At 54.2% G+C, this 27,954-nt stretch overlaps 1 protein-coding gene across 1 annotated transcript; it reads right to left on the reverse strand.

Moving 5' to 3' along the window:
• Nucleotides 1–27,954, reverse strand: CLPTM1 (CLPTM1 regulator of GABA type A receptor forward trafficking). Its single transcript, XM_045531466.1, has 14 exons — nucleotides 27,732–27,954; nucleotides 21,078–21,190; nucleotides 14,943–15,066; nucleotides 14,272–14,430; nucleotides 11,591–11,708; nucleotides 6,878–6,963; nucleotides 5,930–6,050; nucleotides 5,081–5,325; nucleotides 4,366–4,459; nucleotides 2,414–2,604; nucleotides 2,058–2,153; nucleotides 1,625–1,760; nucleotides 930–1,097; nucleotides 1–732 (listed from the first exon to the last, which is right to left on the reverse strand). The coding sequence occupies exons 1-14, from the start codon at nucleotides 27,885–27,887 to the stop codon at nucleotides 443–445; spliced, it is 2,097 nt and encodes a 698-aa protein (XP_045387422.1). The 5' UTR covers nucleotides 27,888–27,954; the 3' UTR covers nucleotides 1–442.

Consider the following 27,954-nt stretch of genomic DNA (forward strand, 5'->3'; position numbering starts at 1 on the left):
TTTAAGTTAAACACCCATATGAATTTATTAAATCCAGACTGTGTTAAAGGGCGGCGGTCTGGGAGGGAGGATGGTCGGGGAACAAGGGACAAGATGATAGATGGCCGTGGGTGTCCCACAGAGGGGCCCCGGCCCCTCCCCCGCCTGGCCCACCCCCTCGGCAGCGCCACGTCGGCTTCACCATGATTCTCAATGGTGCTGGGCTGGCAGGGCGAGATGGCTGGAAACACACAGGATCAGACGGACAGACGGCGCCTCCACACACGACGAGCCCTGGCCTGCCCCAGCCCCCACATCACACACTGGGCCCCGGCCCGATGGGGGCCTCCTGCCACCCCGGCCCGATCTGTCCAGGGAAAGGGTGACAGGGAGGGGAGGCGAGGGGGGGCCAGGGCGGAAGGGTGTCACCAGGAGCTGGAGGGGACAGGAGGACTAGGAGCGGCTAATCCTTTTTCTTGTCCTCTGCTGGCTTTGGAGGGGCTTCCTGGGGCTCGTTGGCAGAGCTGGCCCCCTGGGTGGGCTTGGTGGACAGGGACGTGGAGGCCTCCTCCCTGGTGGAGGCGGCGGCTGTGGTGGTGGAGGGCGCAGGTGTAAGGGCCCCTGCGGCTGCGGGGGCCTTGGCCACAGAAGCAGCTGCTGTCAGGTCCTCTCCGCTCATGCCAAACTCGTTCACCCGGGTGGGGTCGACGCGGTAGATCCACCGTTGGTAGAGGTAGATGAAGAAAACCACATCTGCGGGAGTGTGAGGGGGACAGTGTGAGGGAAGGGCCTGGCCACCCGACACCAGGCAGGTGTACGGGTGGGGGGGCCTGCAAAGATTGGGCTGTGCCCCCCTAGACTGGGCCCCCCAGTCCTCCCTCAGACCTAGGCCCCGAGTCCTGCCCGTGCCCCACTTGGTGGGAACCCCCCGCCCGCCCACCGGGCCTCACCGTCCCGCAGGCAGCCGATCCGGTACATAACGGGCATCTTAATGACAAAGGCGAACAGGTCATCGATGAAGGTGTTGAGGGCCTTGTAGGTGAGCATGCGCCAGGGCAGATGGGCCACGGACTTGAGCTTGTAGTTGATGAAGAGCTGGGGCGTCATGGTGATGAAGCCTGCAGCGAAAGGCACCCGTGAGCGGAGGGAGGGGCCTCCCGAGCCCGGACCTCTCTGCCGTTTCCCACCCTCTCCTGGCTCCCGCCGCACCCGCCCTAACGGCCTCCCGGCCACGTCCAGCACCCCCACATCCTACTTCGGGCCTTTGTACTTGCTCTACCCGTCACTAGCTCTAGCATGGCTCCCTCCCTGGATCTTTCAGGCCTCAGTTCAAAGGTCCTCTCCTTGGAGGAGTCCCGACCGGCTCTGTGCACCCCCACTCTGTCCTCTGCAGCGCATTCCTCCCTGGCTTCCCCACAAGATGACTTGCCCCCCTGAGAACAGGGACTGAAACGCACCGCTCGCATCCTGCTAGAAGCCTTCCCTGACCCCAGGCAGGACCAGGCTCCTTGCCTGGGGCTTCCCACATCCCACCTCTGCCCACTGTCTGGGGACGGGTCTGTCTCCCACACGGGACCTAGAGCCCCCAGAGGGAAGGGCCAGGCTGAACTTGACCCCAGCACCGCCCAGCGCGGGGCGTGCTCACCGAAGGTCAGCAGGAAGCCATAGAGCATGCTGAGCACCCAGGAGTACCAGCCCTTGTGCTCCAGATACAGGAGGCTGTAGACGGCGTAGCAGCCCAGGAGTGGGAAGAGGATCCAAGACAGGTACCGAAACGCCATCTGTGGGGTCACAGGGCAGGGCTGAGACCCAGCTCCTCGGGCCCCACCTGCCATTCCTGCTCCCCGCCCTCAGCGACCCATACCTGGTCTGGCAGGCCATGCAGGGGAATTTCCAGGTAGCCCTGGGGAATCTGGACTTAGCCAGTGAGTAGTTAGGGCAGGTGGGGGACAGATACAGAGGGTGTGACATGGGCCATAAAGCATAGGCCTAGCAGTCAGATGGCCTGGACCCAGTCCCCCAGGAGTGTGAGGGTACCTGAAGACCACCCCCCAGGGCCCACCGTGGGGGACACTCACATCGTCATACACTTTGGTCGAGGACTCAATATACGTGGACTTGTCTTTGAAGCTTAGGCGGGGGAGGACTCCTGCCACCCTGTGCTCCCGGTCCAGCTGGGGACAAGCGCAGCCGGATGAGCTGCTATGCTGGCTCCCACCCCCCAGGCCAGCCTCAGCCCCTGCCCTTTCCCACCGTTCCCAGTTCCCCTGCCCCACGTGTGACCCGAAAAATCCCCTGGTGTGAAAATCCCCTCTGTCCTAGGAGTGCGGCAGGAGCTGGGAAACCCCCAGGGGCCAGCTCCAGGGTCTGGCTGGCCCAGACTTAGCCGCCCCAGCCCCCTGCAGCCCTGAGACAACATGGCGCCCGGCCTTACCCGGACGTCCATGACCTTGGTGATCTTCCAGAGGTCGATGAGAACCCCGATGAAGACGCTGACCTGCACCACGAAGTTGGTCTCATTGTCCAGGATGTAGAGGAGGACCACGAAAGACTGGAAAACGCCGAAGAAGACGGAGCGCACAGACAGGCCCTCCAGGGACTGCCGGCTGTTCCAGAACTGGATGTCTGTGCACGGGAGGTGGGGGAACCAGGAGACTGAGAAGCCCCTCCCGAGTCCCCTCCTGCAGCTCCCTCAGACCCCGGGGCCAGGCTGGGTCTTCCAGGGGGAGGGAAGAACGTTACTCCTCTCCTCTCCCCCACGAAGAGCCTCTTGTTCACTGGCGACACCCAGAACACCAGATAGGCAAGACCTCTGAAGCCCTCCTGTGGGACGTCAGCAACCAGTGGTCAGGGCACAGTCCCTTGACTGACGCGGACAGTGACTGCTGCCATGACGGGTGCTCACCAAGCACCAGGTGCTAAGGGCTGCTCAGGGAAAGTGCTTCCCCGGGGCAGGCCACACAGCCGGGCACGGCAGAATCTGGACGGACGCCGGGTCTGTGCCACACCACGGTGCCAACCTGCCTCTCCTGGGTGGGGAGATGCAGGGCATGTCCCTTGAGGCCACCTCCTCCAACCCCCCACCCTGACACTGTGAAGGACTGGCCCACAGACACCCTTGAGGCACAGACAAGACACGTGGGCTCTGGTCTCCAACTGGGAGCTCCTTCCAGCGTTCTGCCTGGACATCGCCTGGAGGACCCTGGTCCCCCCGTGGGCACTGCGCTGACCCTGCCTGGGCTGCTCATCTGTCTAACTGCAGCCACGAGAGGCCGACCTAGCACAATGCCTGTCTTACGGTGGCCAAGCCAGGCCCGTGGCCACACAGGCTCAAGGCCAGCTGTGCACCCAGGGATTGAGGACCGTGAATTCTGGCTCTTCTCCCAAGTCCCCCATCCCAGAGCTCCAGCACATCCCATAGGCCCACCCTGCCCACCTCCCCCCATCAGACTGGGAAGAAGGGTCTGGAGACAGGGTTCTGGGGGGGCGGGGAGAGATCTGAACCCACCCTCAGACCAAGGAGGCTACACAGCACAGAGTGAGTGGGGGGCCCGCACCACCCGCTGTGTGACCTTGGCAAGGGACCACAGCCAACCCAGCTCATGGTCAGCAGAAAGGTCTCATGAGACGGCGCCTACACGGGCGCAGCGAGCTCCACGGGCGACGGCTGAGACTTCCTATCAGCGTCAGCGCCAGCTACTGCGCCATTCGGACACTACGTTCTCCTAGGCGGCAGCCCTCGATAATGGCAACAGCATCTTAGTAACAGCAGTCCTACCAGTGACACTCATCACTCCTGCCACTTCCAGGAGCTGCAGGGCAGCAAGCCGCCTCCTTCAGAATGGGGACGCTCTGGGGAGCAGGAAGTGGCCCCAGGGCCTAGAATGGATGCAGGGGCGGGAATGCGCTGCCATTTAGGAGCCGTGTGACTGTGGGCAAGTGACCTTGCAGGGCCGTGGCTCCTGTGAGGACTCAGGAGCTACCTGGAGAGGGTGCCTAGGACAGTGTCTGGCATGTGGCCACTTCCCACTCAGGCAGGCCCCATTCCCCACCAGGCAGCCTGCCAGGCAGGGCCAAGGGAACAGCTCTGGGGCTTCCCTGATCTTGGCTTCGGAGTTCCCCAGCCCTGCTTCCTGGAGGTGCCGCCCTGGCCTCTGCCCGAGCAGCAGGCCCAGCCCTCAGCGCTGGGCCCAGTGGGTGGGAGTTTCTGGGTCGGCAGTTTTGGGGCCACTGCCCCTCCCTAGCTCACTAGGCCTCTGGAGACTGGGGCTGAGAGACCCCAGGCAGGGGGAGGACGTGTGCAGAGGAGGGGAGGAGGAAGGGAGGGGGCAGGCCCTGTCCCCAGGCCTGCACCGTCTTTCACTGGCCCCAGGGGCCCATCCCTACCGTTCTTGAAGGCCAGGAACTCAAAGATGCTGTGGACGATGGACACGATGATGGTGAGTGCCAGCAGGTAGGGGTTGGTCTCCAGGAGGGCCACCTGCGAGACATACCTGTGAGCACTGCCCTGCCCTGCCCTGCCCAGGAGCTACCAACATAGCACCTTCACCAGCCCGGCCCCTCCCAGCCCTGAAGACGTTCCCCACAGATCTATTCCTGGGGCCACCCGGAGAGGGCAGGGGCATGCCAGCCACGAGGAGTGTGGGGCAGAGATGGGCAGAGAAGAGGATGATGTGCAGAGAGAGATCGAGAAAGACGGGGAGACAGCAACATGGGAGAGGCACCAATCCAGCAGGAGAGAGGTGAGGGGCCCTGGGAGTGAGGAGCAGGCCCGACTGTGGCGACAGCCCAGGGCACATATTTAAGGACACAGGGAGGGCAGAGACATGGAGTCAGAGCAGAAAGCCGGGGAGGCAGGGCTTGGGAGAGAAGCAGGCAGGGGCAGGTGCAGACCCAGAGGGCCTGGCCGAGCACACAGAAAGGCCTCAGGGACAGGACCCCGGAGCCAGTTTCCTGCTGCTGCAGGGAGAGGGCCTGGGAGGTTGTGAAACTGTGGGCAGGGGAGCGCCAGGAGGGAGATCCCACTTCCCCACTTCCCCTGGCCTCCTGCAGCCCAGCAAGGTGCTGGGAAGCCCCTGCTGCGCCCCGGGCCGGCGCCCACCTTCACAGAATCCTGCTCCTCATCTGACTGCTCATACAGCTCGTCACTCAGGAAGTTCCAGGGAGACTTGGTGCTCTGGGCGGCGTAGAGCTGCCAGCGCCAGAGCGAGAGCGGGCAGAAGGAGACGCGGAGCGGCAGTGTGGCCAGGCTCTCGTTGATGGGGTAGTAGTCCTTCTGCAGGTTCCAGTAGTCGTTGAAGTAGATGATGGGGTAGTAGTCACCGCTCACGGCGTCAAACTTCACATCTGCGGGCACATGGGGCGGGAGGCACTGCTTAGTGTGGGCAGGAGGCCGGGGCACCCACGAGGCTTCAGATGTCTGCAGGGACCCAACAGGACTGCTCTGACAGAGACCAGAGGGCAGGGGACACTTCTGGGCTGCGCCTTGAGAAGCTGAAGGGCCCAACCTCAGTGGAGGGGACCAGGTGGAAAGAGTGGGCAGGCCGCAACCAAAGGGGGCAGCCGCAGCTCAGCTCCAGCCCACGGCTGCCCCATGGTGATCACGTATCCCAGTTTTATAAAAGCAGCCAGAAATCCAGATTTTTAAGTGATATTGCCTCAATTTTAAAAGTTGGCAACTAATGCACATTTTTTGAAAACAGCTTGTGGGCTGGATGAGACTCGTCTGTGGACTGATTCTGGTGCACAGGGGGGAGTCCAGGGTCACTGGGGTGTGGGGGGAGTAAGGAGGCGGGTAAGAGAGAGAGGGGCAGGGCATGGCAGGGAGCTCAGGAAGGGTGGAGAAGGAGAAAGATCTCTCGGGGGGACAGGGCCAGGAGAAGAGGAGGAAGTGGGCCCGGAGCACCCTCCCCGAAGCCTCTGCAAGCAGCCAGCAGGGCTGGGGGCTCACACTGGTCCAGGGGAGGAGGCACGCTGCCCTTCACCCACGGCGTGTGGTCGTCCACGATGTTGATGGTAATGTTGGGGTGCCAGTGCGAGATCACCTCCACAGGCCCGTAGTCCTCGGCCCTCTGCGGGGAGATGGAGGTGGGGGTGGGCCTCAGGGGCAGACGGAGGTGGCTGGGGGGGCACTGGCCTCCACTTACTTCTTCCTGAGGGCTCCCGTGACGATTGTGACAGCAGAGTATCAACCACCGCGGTGACCGCTGGTGGAGGCCTCACCCTGGCCTTACAGACTCCCCACCCAGGATCCTCTCTGCCACCTGACAGGGTCCTCCCACCCCATAGAGCAGAAAACCGAGTCCGCAGAGGCAGGGCCTGGCCCGTGGCAGGCTGCACATGGTAGCCCCACCTCCGTGAACGGGGGCTAGCCCCCTACCCAGGACCACCGCGCTGAGACAGGAAGGCTCTGGGTGCCCACCACAGGTCCCCCGGCTCCTCCAGCCCACCAGGAGTAATACCAACAAGCGATCCTGTGATGCCCACCAGAGCCATGTTTTCCTGTACCCACTCGCCCGGGCTCTGGGCCTGACCGCATGGGTGTGAGTCTCCACTCTGCCCTGCCGCTTCCTGGCTGTGAGACTGTGGCCGAGAGCCCTCATCTGAAGACGGGACTGGTGACGGGAGCCCCCTCCCAGGGCTGGCAAAAGGCTGCGCGTGCACACTGAGCACATGCTCCATGAGCACTGGCCCCGGTGGCCTCGCCTGGAATCCTCCCTGCTCCCCGGGGCAGCTGATTCCTAACCCCACTTCCCAGAGAAGGAGCCCGAGGCTCAGGGAGGGGAGTGGCTTGACCAAGCCCCTACGGCAGTCAGCGGTGGTGACTCAGCGGTGGTGACGGACCAGAGCCCCCGTGGTCTGGGCCGTGAACTGGCCTGATGGCCCTGCTCCTGTTTACCTTGATCATTTCCGGGTCAGCTTCTGTCTCTCCCGTCAGCAGGTTCTTGGTTTTCTGAAATCGCCTGCGCTTGTATTTGTTGATCACTGTTGGGGGGAGAGGCAGGGAGACAGGGAAGGGGTGGACATGCGACCTGCAGGCACCTGCAGCATCCGGACACCAGACCACTGCCCCGTGTCGCTGCTCGTGGTCTACGGCTTCCACCCCTGCGCTCCCCTGCTGGGGACAGCGTGACCTGGGCACCTGAACTGCCTCCCCAAATCTCACCACAGGGACACCACCATCACCAAATTGCCCCAGGCAGAAACCCGGAGTCTGCCTTCTCCAGAATCTGCCTCATCTATTCCACCAGCCTGCCAGGGGGCCCCCTCCACACACGCCTCAAATCCGACCCCTTCTCCCACCTGTGGGCCCACCCAGGCCAGCCACGGGCTCCTTCCTGGATGACTGGGGTCCCCTTCTTGCTGGCCTCCTGGCAGCCACTCTTGCCCGCTGTGACCTTCTCTCCAGAGGACAGCTAGCGATTCTTTTAAATCAAGTATCTGACGGTGACATCCAGCTGCTTTGGAAGCCCAGACCCTCCCCACAGCCCCATGCCCTCCTGCAGCGCCTGCCTCACTCACGTACGCCGGCCCGGGGCCTTCAGAGGCACAGTTCCCGTCCCCAGGAACATGTTCCCCTACACAGCCTTCATGGCCGGCTCCTCCTCAGCCTTCAAGTCCCTGATGAAATGTCCCTTCTTCCACAGGGCTTCCCCAGCCACCCCACTGGACAAGGTTACCCAGTCATTCTCCTCGCCAGCTTTATTCCTCACAAGATTTCACCTCCAAATTCACCTGCCCAGTGCCAGCTGTCCCCTCAACCAGTCTGCAAACCCCACGTGGGCAGGGCCGGGCCTCTTTTGAACCCTGTGCCCCTGCACAGGCCCAGCGACGACCAGTTGAACACGTGGCCATAAACAGACTGCGGACAGTTCCAGAGAAGGCCTGGAGCCGCCACCATGAGAAACCAAAGTGAAAAACACTTTGGGGCTGTGACTTCCCAGCCAGAAGCCAACCTCACTTCCTCTTGCAAAGGCCAGGTTGGCCACAGGCTCTTGCCCCCCGCCCTGATTGCCAGGAGGAAGGGCTCGTGCCTGCTCATGCTCCGACTGCCCTGTCCGCCCTCGCCAGGGCGCTCTGAGCTCCTCCCTACGCTGGGATGGCAAACTCTGCCTGCCCTCCTGGGACTCTCCATCCTGCCCCCTAGCACCAGGCAGACATGGGGGGATAGGAAGGGGGACTGGCTGAGGGGGGGTGGTTCTGGTTTTGTCTTCTACAAGCAGAGGGACGCTAGGGATAAGGAAAAAGCAGTCCCACTTCTTGGCTCGGGGCCTGTGAAGGGGCCCCGGGCCTGCTGCTCTCATTGTCAACACACACATCGCCCATCATTTGTATCATTAACTCGTTTCAGAGCTTGCCCCCATGTCCAGGGGAGCAGTTAACACCCAAGGGTGGGACCAAGTGTGTCCCCTGGAGAATGAATTCCAGGGGACACACTCCACTGCTGTTCCACACCTGGGAGGGGCTGCCCAGGGAAGGGAGGAGGGGCTGGCGGACAGGGAGGCCCAGGGCAGAGAACACAGCCTGCGACTTGGAGGCATGGAGATGGGACTATGACGTGAGACAGATCCGGCTCCAGTGGGGATGGAAGAGCTCCCCTTTATCGGACGTAAAGCTTCTAGGGCTGTGCCATCCAGTACAGGGGTCACCGGCCACATGTGGCTTCTGAGCACTGAAAATGTGGCTGGTCCAAACTGAGACACGGTGTGTTGTAAGACACACACTGGACTCTGAAACTTGGTGCAGGAAAAAAAAAGAATGTAAAATAAAATATCTCACTCTTTTTTTGTATTCATTATATGCTGAAATGACAATGTGTGGAGTTCAATGGAACTATTATGAACAGTAATTTCTCGGTTTCTCTTTACCTTTGCTCTTTATTTCTTTTCTACTAGAAAATTTCAAAGATGTCTCTGGCTTGCACCCCACCCCTGTGGGATGGTGCTGCTCGGAGTACTGATGACTGGCCCTTTGGGGAGAAACAGGGCTCTTCTGATCCCACACTCTCCTTCGCCCTGGAGTCGGCAGGTGGCTAATTCCAAGCCCCTCTATGTCCCTGCTCTCAGGGGTCCCCGCTCTGAGGCTGGGGAGGGAAGCCTGGATGATCCTGGAGTCTCTTCAGGTCCACTGGCTGCAGTTTCTATTTTACAGACCATGCTGACAACTGTCACATTGACTGTGAACACGACCTCACCACACAGTGACACAGATCACGTTCACCAAGGACAAAATCACAGAAAACACTGGCGTGGATCAGGATGATCACGTGATCATCACATGGGGGTAAGGGGGACATGAGCAAATAGCCACCGACCTGGGTCACATTCAGGGTGACCTCTGAGGAGTCGGGCAATTTAACCCAGACGCCAGACGCATACCCCGTGTAGGGACACATCGGTGGGGACCATCCCTGCAGCTCACACCCCCTCAGGCCGCTCCTCTGTGCCCGCTTCTGCACAGATCTTGCCACAGGGAGGCCAGCCGCGTGGAACAGTCCACAGAGCACGCTGCACAGACACACTCAGAATGGCACTTGGCCATCCCAGGAGACTTTTCCAAATCAGTTTTGGAGACCGACATAGGGGCACCAACTTTTCATTTCATCCAGTGTAGATGATGACAAAAAAAATCACCATCCTTTAGGGTATTTTTACACCAAAAGAAGTAGGAAAGACCTAACTCACACAAATAGAATCACATCTGTTACTGCACTACCCAGAAACAGCCAACGGATCGTTACCAAATCCACAGGGTATGTCTGCAGTAGCCCTCGATAAAATAAAAGCTCGGGAGTACACAAAGTTCACTTCAGGAGAACGGGGGGCTTTCGGAGGGAGCCATTCTCCAGGTCTGCTGAAATGGGCACAGTGGGAGATTTCTAAGGCTGCCAATCAGAAGACAGTGGACGCAAGGAAAAAAGTCAAAAAGAGCCAGGCAAGCGAAAAGATGACAACAATTATTAACCTTCTGGAAAACAACAAGTTAGACAGTGTTATGGTTTGAATGCTTGTCCCCTCCAAAACTCATGTTAGAATTTAACCCCCAATGCTGTAGTACTGAGAAGTGGGGCTTTTAAGAAGGGATTGGGTTGTAAGGGCTCTGCCCTCATGAATGGATGAATCTATTCACGGATTAATGGGTTAAAGGATTAATGGGACTAGCATGCTCAGCCCCCTCTGCAGAGTCCCCACCGGCAAGAAGGCTCACATCAGATGCAGCCCCTCGACCCTGGACGTCTCAGCCTCTATAACCATAAGAAACAAATTCCTTTTCTTTATAAATTACCCAGTTTCAGGTATTCTGTTATAAGCAACAGAATAAGGACTAAGACAGGAAAGGAAAAATATAATAACTATATTCAACTGTGTGGTTCAGATGTGAGTAATAGTCACATACTCAAAAACATTTAAACAGAGTCTTAATCTAATCAAAACTATATTCCTGCACTGGGATTTCCTCTTCCCGAGTAGAAAGTCAATAGATAACAACTAAAACTGAAAACTGGCCAAGTGCGGTGGCTCGCTCCTGTAATCCTAGCACTTTGGGAGGCTGAGGTGGAAGGATCACTTGAGGCCAGGAGTTTGAGACCAGCCTGGGCAACACAGCAAGACCCCATTTCTACAAAAAATAATGAGAGCCATAGAGGTTCAGTGGCAGAAGAAACAGCTACATGAATTTGAAAGCGGTTGCCTACGGGGAGCAGGATGGGAAGGGGTGGATGGGAGACTGCTGGGTTTCACTATCTTGACAAATTACTTGAATTTTAAACCACATACATGCAATCAGACATTTACACATATTTAACAAGGTACCCCGGGTAGAGAAAAAAAACCCCCTTTGAATATGAGGCTGTATAGGAAGCTGCAAACATCCATCCCTGACCCTGGGTTCCTCGGGGTCACTGGAAGGTCTCGGGTTTGTTCACACAATCAGGATTCTTCCCGTGAGGGTTCAGCACCACCCGGGCAGCCAGCCAGGATGAAAATGAGGGACAATCCTTGAAATGGAAGTCCTCATCCAGTCATGTGGTCCCTCACCACCTGCCCCCACCAAGGAAGGGCGCTGCTCAGATGTGCACCTTGGGGAAGTGGTGACTCACGCCACAGCCTCGCAGGACCCATCCAAACAGGCCACCTGGGAGCCAGGTCCCACTCCATGAAACACATGCAGGAACAATGACTCCCCTACGCGCAGCAAGTTTGTGAAGTGCCTGTTCACAGGGGCTGAACTGACACAATCAGAGGTCACACCCGCCATCTCGAAGGCCCTCTCGGCTTCCCTCTGCTCATTCAACCCACTGTTCATTCGCAAATTATCCTTGAGCATCTATTTCTCTCAGGCCTTGCGCTGAGCACAAGCCAACCCTGGCCCTTCTCCTTTGGTGAACACTATCTCCTCTCCCCCAAAAGTCCTGTCTCCATCTGCTCTTTCTAGCAGATTCCTCTCTGGTCCCCAAGCTCCGCCTCTGTGGGTCTGCCCGCTGGGTGTCCACGAGTTCATAGGAGGTGGGTGGGGCTTGAGCCCGCCCCACCAATCCCAGCCTCCCTCAGCACAGGCTCCCAGGATGCCAGCCCCCTGGACAGTGGGTCCTGGCTATAGGGGAGCGACTTACTCCGGGACATGTGGACTGTCGCGAGCCGGCGGTACAGGGCCTTCTGCCGGGGGTCTGGGTGGAAGCCACTCTTGGTGAAGTAAACGTGGATGTAGATAGAGCCGTTCTGCTGGACGCTCTGCAAGACACAGAGGGGCCAGGTGGGCAGGCTGGCCAGCTGGGGAGAAGGGAACACTAACACCCTGCACAACACCTGCCCCAGCAGTTTCCCCACCACTCAATTATTTGGTCATTTACTGAGTGCTCAGTGGGGAGTGTAGCTGAGCAGTTAAGAGCCAAATGCTGGGCCGGGCACGGTGGCTCACATCTGTAATCCTAGCACTCTGGGAGGCCGAGGTGGGAGGATCGCTTGAGGTCAGGAGTTAGGGACCAGCCTGAGCAAAAGCAAGACCTCATCTCTACCAAAAAATAGAAAAAAAAAAAAATTAGCCAGGCAACCAAAAATAGAAAAAATTAGCTGGGTGTGGTGGCACATGACTATAGTTCTAGCTACTCAGGAGGCTGAGGCAGGAGGATCACTTGAACCCAGGAGTTTGAGGTTGCTGTGAGCTAGGCTGACACCAGGGCACTCTAGTCCAGGCAACAGTGAGACTGCTTAAAAAAAAAAAAAAGGCACCAAATGCTGGAGTCAGGCAGACTGGGATTCAGACCCCGGCTCTAGCCTGCGATGGCTGTGTAAGCTCAGGGTTCCTCCCTGAGCCTCAGGGCCCCACAGTAGGATGCAGGTCATCTCAGCACCAGCCACGATGGATTATACAGAGCGCTCAGCATGGTGCCTGGCACAGAGTGAGAGCTCAACCAACGAGCTCTTAAGAAATTCATCAGACAGGACTAACACCGTGCTCTTACCATGGGCCAGACCCTGCTCTGGGCACTTTACACAGCAGCTCCCTAATACAGTGAGTTAACATTCGCGTAACAGATGTAAACCCCTTGGAGTGGATCATGTTACTATCCCATTTTCTTTTTTTTTATTCTTTTTTTTTTGTTGTTATTATTTTACCAACTGCTTGGCCTTTGAGTACTACCCCATTTTCAAGATGAGGTGACCAGGACTCAGGCAAAGGGGTTATGTAACACGCGGTAAGTAGACAGGAACCCACCCAGTCTATGGGCCCCTGTGTGCTCTACCTCTCACACACTCTGTTCCACCTCCACACCCTGTGGCCTATGTCCAGCTAGACCCTCTCTGCCCAGGCCTTTCTCATATTGTCTCATTAACTCTCCCTGCCTCCCAGGGAAGGGGGACTGTTCTCATTTGATACAGATGAGGAAACTGAGGCTTCAAGAGGGGAGGCCAGTTGCTCAAGGGCATTGGGTGGAAGGCAAAGGCCAGATCTGAGCCCTGTGTCTCGTCTTCCAGCACAGCTCAAGACACTTGGCTACAGTGTCTCCTCACCTTCCTGCCATTTTGGGGGGGTGGGGTGGGGTGGGCAGGGTCTCACCATGTTGCCCACGCTAGAGGGCAACGGCTACTTTCAGGCGAGATCATAATGCACCGCAGCCCCGACTCCAGAGCTCAAGCCATCCTCCTGCCTCGGCCTCCCAAGTGGTTCCAACTACAGGCACAGCCCAAAGCACCTGGCTCTCCTGCCTTTTAAGTCCATCCTGGCCCCACCCTGAAGCCTCAAAGGTTAGATCCAAGCCCTTGGAGCAGATCTCACCGCCAGGCCTGCCGGGCCCCGGGCCTTCCTTGGATCTTGTGGTGGGGCCTGGGGCTGGGCTTGAGGTCTCTGTGGGGGTCACCTCTGAGTGCAGGTTAGAGAGGCTGCGTCTACACCCTGCTTCCAGTCATCCCAACAGACACAGAGCAGGAATCCCAACCCTGGCCAAAGGCTGAAAAGGCCTGCCAGGGAGAGAGGACCGAAGGCAGCCATTCCCCAAAGAAGAGATGCCCCCCTCATTTGTTCACCATTTGTTAATTCTGCAGTCAGTCCCATGCTGGGGACACAGAAGTGACCAAGACAGCCCCAGGCTTACTCTCACAGGACTCATAATCCCATGAGGGAGAAAGACCTGTCCCACAAAGCAAGGACCCAGAGTGGACAGGGCTGGAATGGGGAAGCCCAGCAGGTGTGAGAACCCAGAGAGGTAGCCTAACCAAGCCTGCGTGTTAGGCCGGGATACCTGGAGGAGGCAGGATGTGAATCCGGGCTGCCAGAGTCCAGAGCCAGAGAGCCTGAGTTTGAATCTCTCGCTAGCTGTGTGACCCTGGGTAAGTTGCTTTACCTCTCTGGACCTCAGTTTCCTCATCTGTCACATGTGGATAACAATAGCTCCTTCTTCATGGGGTTGCTGGGAGGTTTCCATGAGTCAGCCTAGCTTGGTGCTCAATCAATGTTTATTAATGTTACTTTGCAACTGTGCTTCCTGACAAACTGGTGATGACTGGATCCCCGGGGACAATCACTAGTCTTTCACTGGTTTAAAGTCCAGGACTACACAACCTTAGAAGAGGCTGGGAGGACTAGGCCAATCTACCCCATTATCTTTTTCAGATGGGGGAGGGTGAAGCTCAGAGACCTCAGGGACCTGCCTGTGGTCACAGAGCATGTGAGCTGAGGGCCAGGCCCAAGCCTGGAGCCTGAACTCCCGATGCCCGGGCTAGGAGTGGACTGCCAGAAAGGCCTTTCAGCGTGAGTCCAGCAGCCGTGGGGCCAGAAACCAGGGGCTGCCCCCACCTGCGGGATGTCGAGCTCGGCGAAGTGCTCGTAGCAGCCGTCTGAGTTCTCGCCGCTCGTCCAGTCGCCATACACAAGGTCGTGCTGCTCCCAGAAGAGTGCCGATGTGGCGTTGAAGTCTGTAAAGTGCTCGTGCTCTGAGATGTACACGTGCAGGTTCTGTTGGGGGGGAGGGGCAGAGCTCGGGCCTGCTCACCAGGGCCTCAGCAGGCTGATGGCTGGCGAGCAGGGGAAGAGCTGTGGCAGCGGTCAGCACACTAACAGGAACAATTATTGGGGGCACGGGGGCAGTAGAGAGGGGAGTAGCAGTGGATAGAATAAATTTTCTCTTTCTCTTTTCTCATGCCACCATGTCCGCCCTGGTCTGGGCCTGTGAAGTCAATGAGCAAACGACTCTGGGAGACTGGCAGCCTGCCAATTAGAACTTAGGGACAGAAATGGGCAGGAGCTCCCTGAACCATCTTCCGCCTTCCCGGCTGCTGGGCCTGCCCGGTCGGAGCTCTGAGGCTTAGGGACAGAGCACAGGCAAGAGCCGCAAGAGCACTGCTGGCCAACGACTCAGAACACGGGCAGGCGGGAAGCAGGGCTTGGGAAGAACTTCCTGCCCGTATCACTCCTCCACACGCCCCCTCCCGTCACCTCCTGTGCCTGTCCCGCCACCCAGCAGTTACCATTAAAGTGTCTTTGGGGAACAGGTTGCGGCTGGCGACGCGCGGGGCTCCTCCGGGGCCTGTGTGGTCCTGAGGGGCCGACCCTCGGCGGAACCAGCTGCTGATGGCCCAGATGATGAAGATCCTGAGGAGGGAAGCGGGGCAGGTGGTGAGTCCCCAAGCCTTTCCTTTCCTCTGCGGGTCTGCCTGACTGCCTTGGACTCAGCGCGCGCTGGGGCCTGGCCTGGGGCTGGTGGCCAAGTCGGGGAGGGCCCTTGAAAACGTAGTCACAGGGCTGGTGAGAAGATAAGATGCCCCAGAGACCCCAGACGCCACTGTTTGCCAGTGTAGGGGGCCTGGCACTGGCCTGGTCCCCATGCAGAACACCCACCCAAGTCCTTCAGGGGCTCCCGGTGACCACAAAGCTACAGGGGCTCAGACCTGCGAAACCTCAGACTGGGAAACCTGCCATCTAGTCCCCTGGAATCCCCAAGTGAGCGGATCCTAAGAATCTGGAATCCCAGCATGTTTAGAGGCACAGAACCTTAGAAAGAACATTTTTGAACTCCAAGTCAACTGATAATTTGAAAAACAGATAATAAGTAATGGGTTAGCCCCTTTTAGTAACAGTGGGCTAGGTTTAGACCAACTCTCCCATTGGAAAGAACTGAAAACGCTTGATAAAATTAATCAACATACTAAGAATATATCAATATACTTTAAAATTATATATATTGCTATAGTGATAATATATACCGCTCGTACATTCTCATGCATGTACTCTTGCACATAATTTTTACCAGGCTTACATAGGAACATATGCAAATATACACTATATTCTTAAAAGCACTAAAGAATGGACAAGACTGCAGATCTACCAGGCAAAACTGCAGGGAAAGTGGGAACCTAATGAAGTAAACAAGTTCTAGAAGCTTCTTAATGTGTCTGAGGACATTTGCTAGGTGCTTTGATGGGTGACAGAAATACAAGCCCACTGCCCCTATGAGGTAACCAGAGACCTGCCCTACAAGGAGCTGAGACCCCACAGGGCTCCACTCCTAGGAGGGAGAGAAGCAGGAGGCCTTGCCCCCCGCCCCCTGCAGGACTTGCACAGCAGGTATGCAGGGCCACTCTGCAAGGAGCCACGCAGGGCAGCTCAAGCCTTAAACCTGGTACAAGGAGACCCCGGACTACTAATGTCCCCGGGCAGCTGACAGAAGCAAAGAAAATCCTCTCTGTAGGTAAGTATGTTCATCTTAGGCCTGAAATAACTTTTCAAGTATAAAGACCAACACGCAACCAAAGACAAGCCAGGCACAAAAGTAAACACGACGCTAGGAGCAAGAACCAGCACAAACAACAGATACCAACGAAATTAGAGCAGCTCAGGAACACAGAACTCTGAATTTTCAGAATCTGAGTTATAAAATCCTCAAAATGTGTATCAAGGGAGCTTCAGAAGTACTCATACTCATAATATCATAGAAAAAATAGAAACAGAAACAAAATAAATCTCTTGGGTAAAACAAATATTTCAGTCTTTTTTTTTCAATTCATAAGAACAAATACACACAATATCACAAAGTCTTAGAATTATAATTGATTTGGAGACATTTCCAAGATATACTGTTAAAAGCAAAAAGATGAAGGAAAGTGTATAAAATATGATTTCATTTTTGTATAATAAACTATTTTAAAAAACAACAAACATGAGTTAGGGGAGGAGGGAATGGGTAGTTCCGTGTTTAATGGGGAGAGTTTCAGTTGGAGAAGATGAAGCAGTTCTGGAGATGGATGCTGGTGATGGTTGCACAGCTATGTGAATGTACTTAATGCCACATACCCGTACACTTAAAAATGGTTAAATGGTAAATTTTATGTTATGCACATTAACATAATTTTTTAATGCAAAAAAAAAGAAAAAGAAAAAGAAACCCCAAATACCTATCTATCTATAAAGACATAAAAATAAAAACAGAGGAAGGTACAAAACAATACACATCAGACTTTAAAACTGATTCTTTTGGTTTGGGGGAAGAGGGGAAAGAAAAAAAACACTGTCTTAAAAATTGTGCATAATCTAACAGCATGCATCTGAATCAACATGTAAAAAGATCACCACCAATACAATAATGATGGTCAACTTTATGTGATTTTTATTTTCTTCTTTACTTGAATTTTAATGAACAAAAGACCCAAAACAAAACTGTGCTAAACTGCTAGTTGTTCCTCAATATCCATCTTCCCGATCTCCCTCAATAAAGAAACTCCTAAAACAGCATGTTATGTTGGGCTAAGTGTCTTTAAAGAAAAGGAGTCTCTCTTCTTGATTTCTTCTTCCCTCCTACTGCCCAGAATGTGTATATGATGGCTGGATCTTCAGCAGCCATTGTGGGCCATGAGGATAAGGGGCAAAACCTGGCAGTGGTAGAACAAGAAACAGGAAGGAGTCTGGGTCATAGAAAACTGCAGAATCCTGGTCTGCATACATCCAGACTGGTACATGAGACAGAAATAAACCTCTATTGTTTTAATTTAGGTCTCTTAGATACATGAAGCTATGTAATTATGAAATGATGCAAGTACTTATTAATTACAAGTATGAAAGGCAATATAGCAGAAAGAGGTTAAGCGCCCAGTCTCTAAACTACATCTGGATCTGTAGCCCAGCTCTGCTGCTTACCGACTGTGTGACCTCAGGCAAGACTCAATGTTTTAAGACTTCTGTTTCCTCTACTGTTAATAACAGTACCTACCCTCATAGGATTGTTTATAATCATTAAATGCATTAAATTATACATATACACATCACCCGGAATGGAGACTAGTCCAAACCCAGTAAGTGCTTTAGAAGCGTTAGATATTACTGTTATTCTCATCACAGGAAAAAGGCATACAAAAAACTCTGGAATGAAAAAATACTATGCGTGAATTCCAGCGTGGGTAGGGTGCTTCCCTGCTGAGCCCTGATCACGGGCAAGACTGGGCACAGGGACTTGCCTCTGCCTGTAGAAACCCCGGAGCCCTGGGGTCTGGGGTCTCAGGGGCCGTGGGCCCAGCTGAGTCATCTGCTGCCTCCCCAAGAAGTCCCTGAGCCGCACAGCTGGGCAAGGTCTGAAAGTGGCAATCTCTGGGGATCCCACCAGCTCCAGGAGAGGCTTCCGTTTTAGTAAATACACCAAGGGACAGTGTGGCAGCAGGGATGCCCACAGGCAGCTCTGCCCCTGGCTGAGTGTGTGACATGTGGGGGTCCTACCACTCTGGGCTTCGGGGTCCTCATGTATAAAACAAGGCAGACTATACTAGACCTTTACAGGATTCCAGATGCCCTGTCCCTCAAGAGCACGTGTGCGTCCACACACCCACAGTCTTGCGGACACTGCCCTTCATCCATGCAGCCAGGCCCGCAGGGGAACAGACCTTTCTAATGCTCTCCAATTTATTTAAGCAAATAAAATAGACGTTAAATCCTGCCTCCCACCCCGAATAGGTAGTCTATGTTCACAGGTTCAGAAGAATTTTAAATATATGAAAAGATATATACAATAAAAACCCTCCCTCCCACCCCATTCCTTTATATACCCAGTTCCTACCCCACCTCCCACTCCAGGTAACCACATGTGCTCAAAACCATGGACACCACACCCCAGCCCCCAGAAAGGCCATTCTCACAGAATCTGCTTGAAGCTTCAGGGAGTTCATGGGCCCCTGAAAATAAACCCCAAATCTCATTTTAAGAACTCCAGCTGAGATGGTCTCTGAGCACCCACCCGAACTGATGTTAGGTGCTGCCAGGCTCTAAGAAAGGAAATTAGCCTACACTGTGACTGTATTAAAAATGTCTCTCTGAAGGAAGCTCCCTTATGTACTGACGTGGAAAGATTTCAAAGATATATTGTTAATGAAAAACTCGAGGAGCAGAACAGTGTGTAAAACAGGCTACCTCTTATGTAAAAATTGAAGAGAAAGATAAAAATAATCTTTATGCAAAGCTGCTTGGAGCATAAAAAAAAGATGATATATAAGAAAATCCTAAGTCATTACTTGGCCATGGTTGGGGGTGGGAGTGGGGAGGTAAGAGGCAGTGCCTACAGGCGACATGCCGGGGACACACATGGTAGGAGTGATGCCCGAGTGTTGAGGATGAACACAGTGGGGAGGTTTCTTTCTCGGCATCCTGCGTGACACTCTTGAAGGACACCAGGCAGGCAGTTCTGTCCCACACCAGAATGATGACTGCATCAGGGATCGTGGGCTATTTTTCTAGCTGTTTCTCTTTATGATATATTTTCTAAGGGTTTTTTTACACAAACAACAAAAGCCATCTACAAAAGCAATCGTAGCCAACGCTGCCTCAGTGTTGTGACAGGTCCTGTCCCCACTGGTTGGCACCAATTCTCCTGGAATCCTTTTGATGACCCTTGAGCTAATTGTCAGGATTCCTGTCTGTGAGGAGGAAACTGAGGCACAAAAAGGGTGTCACCTGCCCAGGCCACACAGCTCAGAGGTGGCAGGGCTGAGATGTCAGAACAGGCCTGTGCTCTTACATGCTATTTGATGCTAGTCGCCCCCTCAAATTTCATTAGCTGATCCCAGCTTCTAATTTTTCCCTATTTTCCCTAATTTTTCTTCTATTTTAGGATGCTGAGAAATCCTAATTAACTCTATCTGTGAGCATCCTTACATAATCCCTAGGGCCAATTAAAAAGATATGTGCTCACAGGATGGGCACCAATATGTTATACTTTTTCATTTATACTCTTCTGTGCTGTTTGAATTATTTTATTTTGTACAATAAACACATATTATTTATAAGTTTTGGGTAAAACTTAATAGAATGATATGGAAGAGATGAGCAGTTGCCCTCCAAAACCACTCTGCCCTTCTTCCTGGGTACAGAGGCCCTGCTTTGCAGCAGGGTGCCTGCTCCCCCAGAATAAAGACCACACTTCCCAGCCTCCTCTGCAGCTGGCCGTGGCCATGTGAAGGTGTTCTAACCAAAGAAATGACTGTTTCAAACACCTCTGCCATGAAATTACTTACAGCTGATGGGGGGGCTGATTGCCTAAGTGCATAGCCTGGTCTCTTCTCCAAAAAGGGAGGGGATGTCCGTTTTGCAGATGAGTGAACAAAGGCCCAGAGCAGAGGAGGAGACTGTCACCAGGTCTAGGCAGGCAGGGAGAGCACCCAGTGCCAGGTATATCCCCCTACGCCCACCCAGCACCTCCCCGGGGCCTCAGACCCTGTGTCCCCATTGCCCAGGAACAGGCACGTGAAGCCACATGTACAGGGTCACCACCAGCCAGTCACAAAAGGACAGATGCTGCCTGATTCCACTTACAGAAGCCAACTGGAATAGTCAAAGTCATAGAGACAGAAAGTAGAAAGGTGGTTGCCAGGAGTTGGGGGAGGAGGAAATAAGAATTAGTGTCTGATGGGTACGGAGTTCGAGCTTGGGAAAATAAGAAAGTTCTGGAGATGGATAATGGTGATGGGTGTGCAACAGCGTGAATGTACTTAATGCCACCAACTGTACACTTAAAAATGGTTAAAATGGTAAATTTTATGTTATGTATAGGTGTGGGCTGAATCATGTCCCTCAAAATTTATATGCTGAAGTCCTAACCCTCAGTACCTCAGTGATTATATTTAGAGATAGGGTCTTTAAGAAAAGTAATTAAGACCAAATGAGGTCATTAGGGTAGGCTCTAAGCCAGCATGAGTAGTGTCCTCATAAGAGATTAGGACCCAGACACACAGAGAGCAGGGACCACGTGAAGACACAGGGAGAAGACGGGTCTCTGCAAGCCAAGGAGAGGGGACTCAGGAGAAACCAACCCTGCCTATACCTTGATCTTGGACTTCTAGCCTCCAGAGTTACAAGAAAATAAATTTCTCTATTTCTATTATTTAAGCCACTCAGTCTTATTACTTCTTACAGAAGCCTTAGCAAACTACTTCAGTATATTTTACTACAGTTAAAAAAAAAAAAAAAAAAAAACTTTAAAAAAAATTCTATCATTAAAAAAAAAAAGAATCCCCACCAACACACCAATACAGTAAGGATCATCAGCCTCAGGAGGCGGTTTTTCCTTTCTTCCCTATGCCTTTCTTATTTGAATTTTTTGGTGAACGAACCAAAACCCCATTGCTCACCTGAACAGCACACCTTTGATGACCTGCCAGGCATTTGGTGCTGGCTGTGGTGGTGGGTTCTGGGGCTGGGTCTCAGCTGGCCGGTCCCTCCCGATGCTGCCATTGCTGGTCACCTGTGGGGGACAGAGGCCAGGGTGAAGAGGAAGAACAGGACCTGAGACACAGGAGCTGTCTTAGGCTCCACCACGCACCAAGGCCAAGCACAGACTGAGCACAGAGGGCGTGCCTGATCAATGACTGCAGAATGAATAAACAAAAGCACCTAGGAAGGGTGGTGGGTCTTCTATTAGGAGGAAAACAATCCCTGAGTGCCTCCCCTGTGCCAGGGACACAGTGGTGACCCAGACAGTCCTGTGCTGTCTTCCTGGGGTTCAACAGTCCAGCGGGGAAGACAGACACATGTCTAGATAGTGATGATCCAGAGTGGGCACAACTAGGAGCAGGAGCCCAAAAGGGGCGCCTGGCCTAGTCTAGGGGTCAAGGGCAGATTCCTGGAGGAGTGGGCAACAGAGCTGAGACCTAAAATACAGCAAGCCAGCAGCACAAAGGAGGAAGTGAGGAAACCAGCAGGTGCAGAAACAGAAGACGAGAGACACAGTCAGTCTGATTCTGATGACTGCCCATTGTTCCCTGGGGCTGAAGCAGGATGCAGGGAGGTGGCTACTGGGGACAACAACAGAAGGGGTCTCATGGCAGGAGCCAGATTCTTCAAGGTTGGGGTTTATCTGAAAGGTCCTTCCCTAGGCAAATAGTTCCTGAGGCGTCGCGTCCTCTGTGCCCAGCCCTGTCCTCCAGGGGCTCCTAGGCCAGCAGGCGAGGCGGACACGGAACAGAGTGTCAGCCATGCTGCCATGAGCCACAGCGGACGTGTATGTGGCAGAACACGGCACAGTAACCCCGTGAGGCCAGAACTACGGACAGCTCCATTCGGCAGCTGAGCAAACGGAGGCTCAGAGAGGTTAAGCCACTTGTCTGGGTCACGGGAGGGATGCCCAGTGACAGGATAGCAGATGGGAAGGGAGGGCACGCTAGGAAGTCAGGTAGGGCTTCCCCAGGGAGGAATCTTCACTCAGAAACAGACGCTCGGAACCGGAGAGTGTCTGAATGTCAGGTTTGGAAGGGCCCAAGATAGAGAAATTCTGCCCACCCTTCTCCTTGCACCCTGCGGCTTCCCAGGCACAGAGCAGGGTGTGATAAACACCTGTGGAGTCAACACACACACGGTGACTCACTGCTCCCTGCATGGCTTGCCCTGGACGCCCAGACCACCCAAACCCACTCCCCTCTGCGGCTCCCCAGCCACGAGCCCACTCCTCTGCAATGCGCACCAGACAGCAAACACCCCAGGAACAGGGACAGAGGCCCCTGCTGCCAGGCGGAGCTGGGGCTAGCGCTCATTAAATGTGTCACTTGTCACCTCCTGTCCTCTTCACCAGCACGTTCACCCATTCTGAGCACTGTGGTAAAAGGAAGGGGCTCCAGGGTCAGATGGGCCCCCCCAGCTGGAGTCCTGGTCCCACAGTTCTTGGCTGTGACAACCTGGGCATGTCGCTTCATCTCTCTGACCTAAGGACCAAATTGTAAAAATACTGGTATTTTGGGGACAGAAAAGTTTTCCTTCATGTGTTGAAAAAAATATTTCTTGCACACCTACTGTGTGCCAGGCCCTGTGCTAGGTGGCGCGACCAGGGGGGACCACACAGTTCTGGGCCTTGCCTGCCCAGAGCTCAGGGTCTAAAGGGAAACACACCTGCTAACAGTAAACAGGGTAATTAGAAATGGTAAATGGAAAAAGTGCTCTGGAAAACAAACAGGGGGAAGTGATAGCAACCGGGGTGGGGGACGGGGACCTACGTGGGATCGGGTGGTCAAGGAGGCCTCCCTGAAGAGCTGCCTTTGATGTCTGGGTGAGACCCCCAGGCTGAGACAGTGGCAGCCATGTTCTGGGGAGAGGATGAAGTACGGGCCTCCTCCTCAGGGCCGGCCTCGCTCCCAGAAGACCTGGGGTGTCTGTGTAAAGTTTCAGCAGGTCTGAGCTGACTCAGGGTCAGCAACAGAGGCTTGAGGTCAGGTCAGGATTTGAACCCACATCTGGCTGCCTCCCAGGTCTCTTACCCACAATGATGGGCAATCTGACTGGGAACCCTCCCATGGAAAGGCAAATTAAAACCACAATGAGGCTGGCTCCGTGGCTCACGCCTGTAATCCCAGCACTCTGGGAGGCCGAGGCGGGAGGATCCCTTGAGCTCAGGAGTTCGAGACCAGTCTGAGCAAGAGCAAGATCCCGTCTCCATATTTTTTTAAAAACATATAATAAATAATAAATAAATAAATAAATAAAACCACAATGAGATGCCACTTCATACCCACTAAGATGGCCACAATCAGAAAGACGGACAACCAGGACTGCGAGTGGGGATGTGGACAGACAGGAAGCCCGGTACCCTGCTGGGGGAACGTGAGATGGTGCAGCCGCTTTGGAAAACACAGCACTTACTGAACAAGTTACACACGCACCTACCGTACAAAGCAGCAAACCCACTGCTGGTGCTATCCGAGACATAACACACAGCCACACAAAAAGCTTGCACATCGCGTCACTCGTAATAGCCAAAAACTATAAACAACCCAAATTTCTTTCAGTGAATGAATAAATGAACTGTGATGGATCTGTGAATACTACTCGGCAATAAAAAAGAACAACTGCAGATCCATGTAGCAACATGAACCCTGAAACCACTGTGCCAAATGAAACAAGCCAGACACAAAACGCCCATGTTGTCTACTTCCATGTTTAAGAAATTTTTAGAAAATTATAGACAGAAAGCACCTCAGTGGCTGGCTGGGCCTGGGAGCTGACAGACTGCAAAAGGAACTTTCTGAGGGGATGGAAGTATTCTCAGAGGCACTGTGGTGAAGGTTGCATTGCACAACTGTATAAATGTACTAAAAACCACCCAACTCCACACTAACACTGAGTGGATGCTACAGTATCTAAATTTGACGCCAATAAAAAGGTAACTATCAGTAGCTCCTACTTCCCTCGGAGCAAAAGCAAAGTCCTCTCCATGGCCCAAAGGCCAGGCATAAACGTACACCAGCCCCCCGCACCCACTCCCCTCACTCACTGGCCTTGTCACTATTCCTTCATCGCACTCGGCACCTCCCACCTCAGGGCCTTTGCATTGGCTGTTCCCTTTACCTGAAAGGCTTTTTCCTCGAGTATCTTTGTGACTCCCTTCCCCGTCTCCTTCAGGTCTTTGTTCAAATGTCACCTCCTCAGAGAGGTCTTCCCAGACCAACCTATTTATATTGCAATCCTCCTACCCACTCCTCACTTCCTATCCCCATCCCAGTTTATTTCTGTCCATGCCACTTAGTGCCATCTGAGACCCTATATATTTTTCTTATTTATCTTTTCACTGTGTGTCCCTATGCTCTGTGCTTCCCCCTTCCTAGCCCCAACTAGAACATGAGCTCCAAGAGGGCGGGCCTCTGTTTGGTTGACAGCTGTATTCCCAGTACTAGTACAGGGCCTAGCACGTGGTATGGACTCAACACCCATCAGCAGAAACAATGAATGGCGGGGCTGTGGGCTGTGTCTGAGCTCCTGGCTAAAAGCTGGCTGTAGCAGGGGACTGGACCAAGGGTTCACCCACTTTGCGCTAGACCCTGTGGGTTGGGGGAGGGTGGTGGTGGCCGTGGACACAGCAGTGACTATAAGACACACTTCCTGCTCTTGGACCTGCACATTCAAGCTCACACACAATCCCCAGGAATATCTGCTCAGGGGCCCCGGAAGCAGCTGAGACCACAAGGGCTGGGCAGGGGGCGGAGGAAGCCAGGCTTTGCAGCATGTCCTCATTGATCGCCTGGATCCACCATGGGCATCAGGGAATGTCACCAGAGCCCAGCTTCTGTTTCAAGAACCATTTGTTCACAAACACTGAGCACCTCCTCTGTGCCCAGCTCTGAGATGAGCAGTGCTAAGGAAGCAGTGGGGACCAAGACACTCCTGGCTCTGCCCTGCTAGGACTCCCAGTCCAATGGAGGAGACAGACAGACCAGTCCCCGGACAGTGACAACCTAGAGTGGGCAGAGCTGGGACAGGGGACTCCAGGAGGCACTGGGAGGCCAGAGGGGGCACCCGATCCAGTCTGAGAGGGTCTGAAAGGGTCAGAGAGGACTTTCCAGAGGAAGGGACATCTGAGATCTGTAGGGCTAGTAACGATCAGCCAGGTAAAGAGGGCAGAAACATGTGCAAAGGTTATGAGGGAAGATATCGGGAGGCACACTCCTGGAAATAACAGAGGCTCAGAGTAGCTGATCCTCCTCTAGTGCTGCAGTTTTCAAGCAGGGATGATCTTGCCCCCCCACCCCTGCCCAGACATCTGGCAACGTCTGGAGACATTTTTGGTTGTCACAACTAGGGAGGACATGCTACTGATATCTAGTATATAGAGTCCAGGCATGCTGCTAAACATCCTAAAATGCACAGGGCAGCCCCCACAAAGCAGAATCCAATCCAAAATGTCAATAATGCCAAGTTTCAGAAATCCTAGTGTAGTCTGAAGAAAAGAATCAGATCGGCCGGGCGCGGTGGCTCACGCCTGTAATCCTAGCACTCTGGGAGGCCAGGGTGGGTGGATCGTCTGAGCTCAGGAGTTCGAGACCAGCCTGAGCAAGACCTCGTCTCTACTAAAAATAGAAAGAAATTAGCTGGACAACTAAAAATATATAGAAAAAATTAGCTGGGCATGGTGGCGCATGCCTGTAGTCCCAGCTACGCGGGAGGCTGAGGCAGTAGGATCGCTTGAGCCCAGGAGTTTGAGGTTGCTGTGAGCTAGGCTGCTGCCACGGCACTCTAGCCTCGGCAACAGAGTGAGACTCTACCTCAAAAAAAAAAAAAGAGTCAGATCATGCAAGGCCTTGATTTACTAAAGAATTTGTACTTTATCCTGAAGGCAAAGGGATAAGTCTTGATCATTTTTAAGGAGAGGTGGTACAAGAGAAGATCAGGTTGAATGTGAAAGTTCAAGGCAATCAGAGCAACCTGAGCCCTGGTCTCAAAGACCACTCCTCACCCAATAATCAACAGAAACTCACAGGGAGACAGATTTCCTTTCAACCAGACAGGGACTGAGTCTTCATTCCAGCACTAACTCAACAAACACTTCCTGAGCTGTCCCTGAGGTCAGGCCCTGGTTGAGAATGCTAAAAAGATTCAGACCAGATATGGTGGGCTCTATCACACAAATTTCTTCCTGGTGTCCTCCCCAGGTTATATTATTTGCCCCTCCTCTGGGCTCCCCTGGTCCCTGACACAGACTTTTGTCACCACCCTGATTATTCAGGGTTATAACTCTGTTTATATGTTGTCTCCCATTCCCCTAACAGCAGACACATGGCTGGATCCACCTTTATGGCCAATCACAGGGCCGGTCCCATTTTACACTGGAGAAATAAAGATGTAAGAGGGAAAGGAGCTTGCCCAAGGTCACAAAGAGAGTCGGCTTCATTCTCCCTTTCCAACCTGCACTCCTCTCCCCTGAGCTGCCTCCCACATGTCACTGACATTCATCCCGGTGGGTGGGTCGACAGCACTTTGCTGTCACTCCACCTATTCCCCGGAACGGTGGCTGCCTGAACTGGTATGCTCTGCAGCCTTCGTTTAGTTTAGGTAGCAATTGGTCAAATGTCATCAGCAGGCAGGCACGGTGGCTCACACCTGTAAGCCTAGCTAGCACTCTGGGAGGCCAAGGTGGGAGGATCACTTGAGCTCAGGAGTTTGAGACCACCCTGAGCAAGAGTGAGACCCCATCTCTACTAAAAATAGAAAAATTAGCTGGGCACAGTGGCGAGCACCTCTAGTCCCAGCTACTTGGGAGGCTGAGGCAAGAGGATCGCTTGAGCCCAGGAGTTTGAGCTTGCAGTGAACTACCATGACACCACTGCACTCCAGCCTGGGCAACAGAGACCCTGTCTCAAAAAAAAAAAAAAAAAACCCCAAAAAATAATTACCCCATACGACTAGTTTATGCTAAAAGCACACCCATACCAGCCCTGACCACCCTAGGTCAGCAATGTCTGCCAATTTCTACATGGGATGGATCCCAAACCTAACCTGGGTGACCTTCCGGAAGCGCCTTAATCTCACTGTTCCCTGGATTCCCTTCTGTAAAATGGGTCTGCCGGCCTCCACAGTCCGTGCCCTTACCCATGGTAATTACCTGACTTCCCCACAGCTAGAAAAGTCGCAATAAATCATTGCCCATACCTCAAGCACTACGAACAAGACACAGAAAGCCAGATCACTCTACGAAAGGTCTTGGAGCCTGGAATTGCGGAGTCAAGAACCCAGGGCGCCAGGATACAAGTCTGCGCCCCCTCCCCGCCACTGTCTCCCCGGATCGAGCAATAAGCCTGGTGGCCGCCTGGCGCGAGAGTGCAGGAGACCTGGCACGCAACAGGGCCCCGTTCCCGGCACTGTCCGGCATACCCGGGAGGCCTGGCTCCCCCTGGGCCGGGTATTCAAGGTCCCTCTGGGCAAGGAGCCCCCAGTGCACCAGATTCCGTGAGAAGCAGCAGGACACGCCCCGTGGGAGGCCCCCCGGCTGGGGAAGAATCCCCTCAGTCCCCTCTCGGCCTCCGTACCTGACCGGAGCCGCCTCCCCTGGCCGCCACCACGGCGCTACCGGCCCCGTCCGCCTCCTGCGCCGCCGCCATCTTCCCGCTCCGGGTCCCCGCCCCCGCCGCCAGCCCCGCCCCGTCCCCGTCGGCGGCAGCGCGATCGCGCGAGATTTCACACATCGCCCGGCCCGCCGAGCCACCGTATCAGGCAAGAGCGCCTCAGCCACGCCTCCCGGGAGGGCCACTT

The sequence above is a fragment of the Lemur catta genome, chromosome 19 (assembly GCF_020740605.2).
Source record: "Lemur catta isolate mLemCat1 chromosome 19, mLemCat1.pri, whole genome shotgun sequence".
NCBI lineage: Eukaryota > Metazoa > Chordata > Mammalia > Primates > Lemuridae > Lemur > Lemur catta.

Coding starts and splice junctions, on each gene's coding strand:
- CLPTM1 (XM_045531466.1), bottom strand. CDS start 27,887: ATGTGTGAAATCTCGCGCGATCGCGCTGCCGCCGACGGGGACGGGGCG. Junction 11,709..14,271: donor CCGAGCTCGACATCCCGCAG/GTGGGGGCAGCC, acceptor TGTGTCTTGCAG/AGCGTCCAGCAGAACGGCTC. Junction 1,098..1,624: donor TGGCTTCCTGCTGACCTTCG/GTGAGCACGCCC, acceptor CTTTCGCTGCAG/GCTTCATCACCATGACGCCC.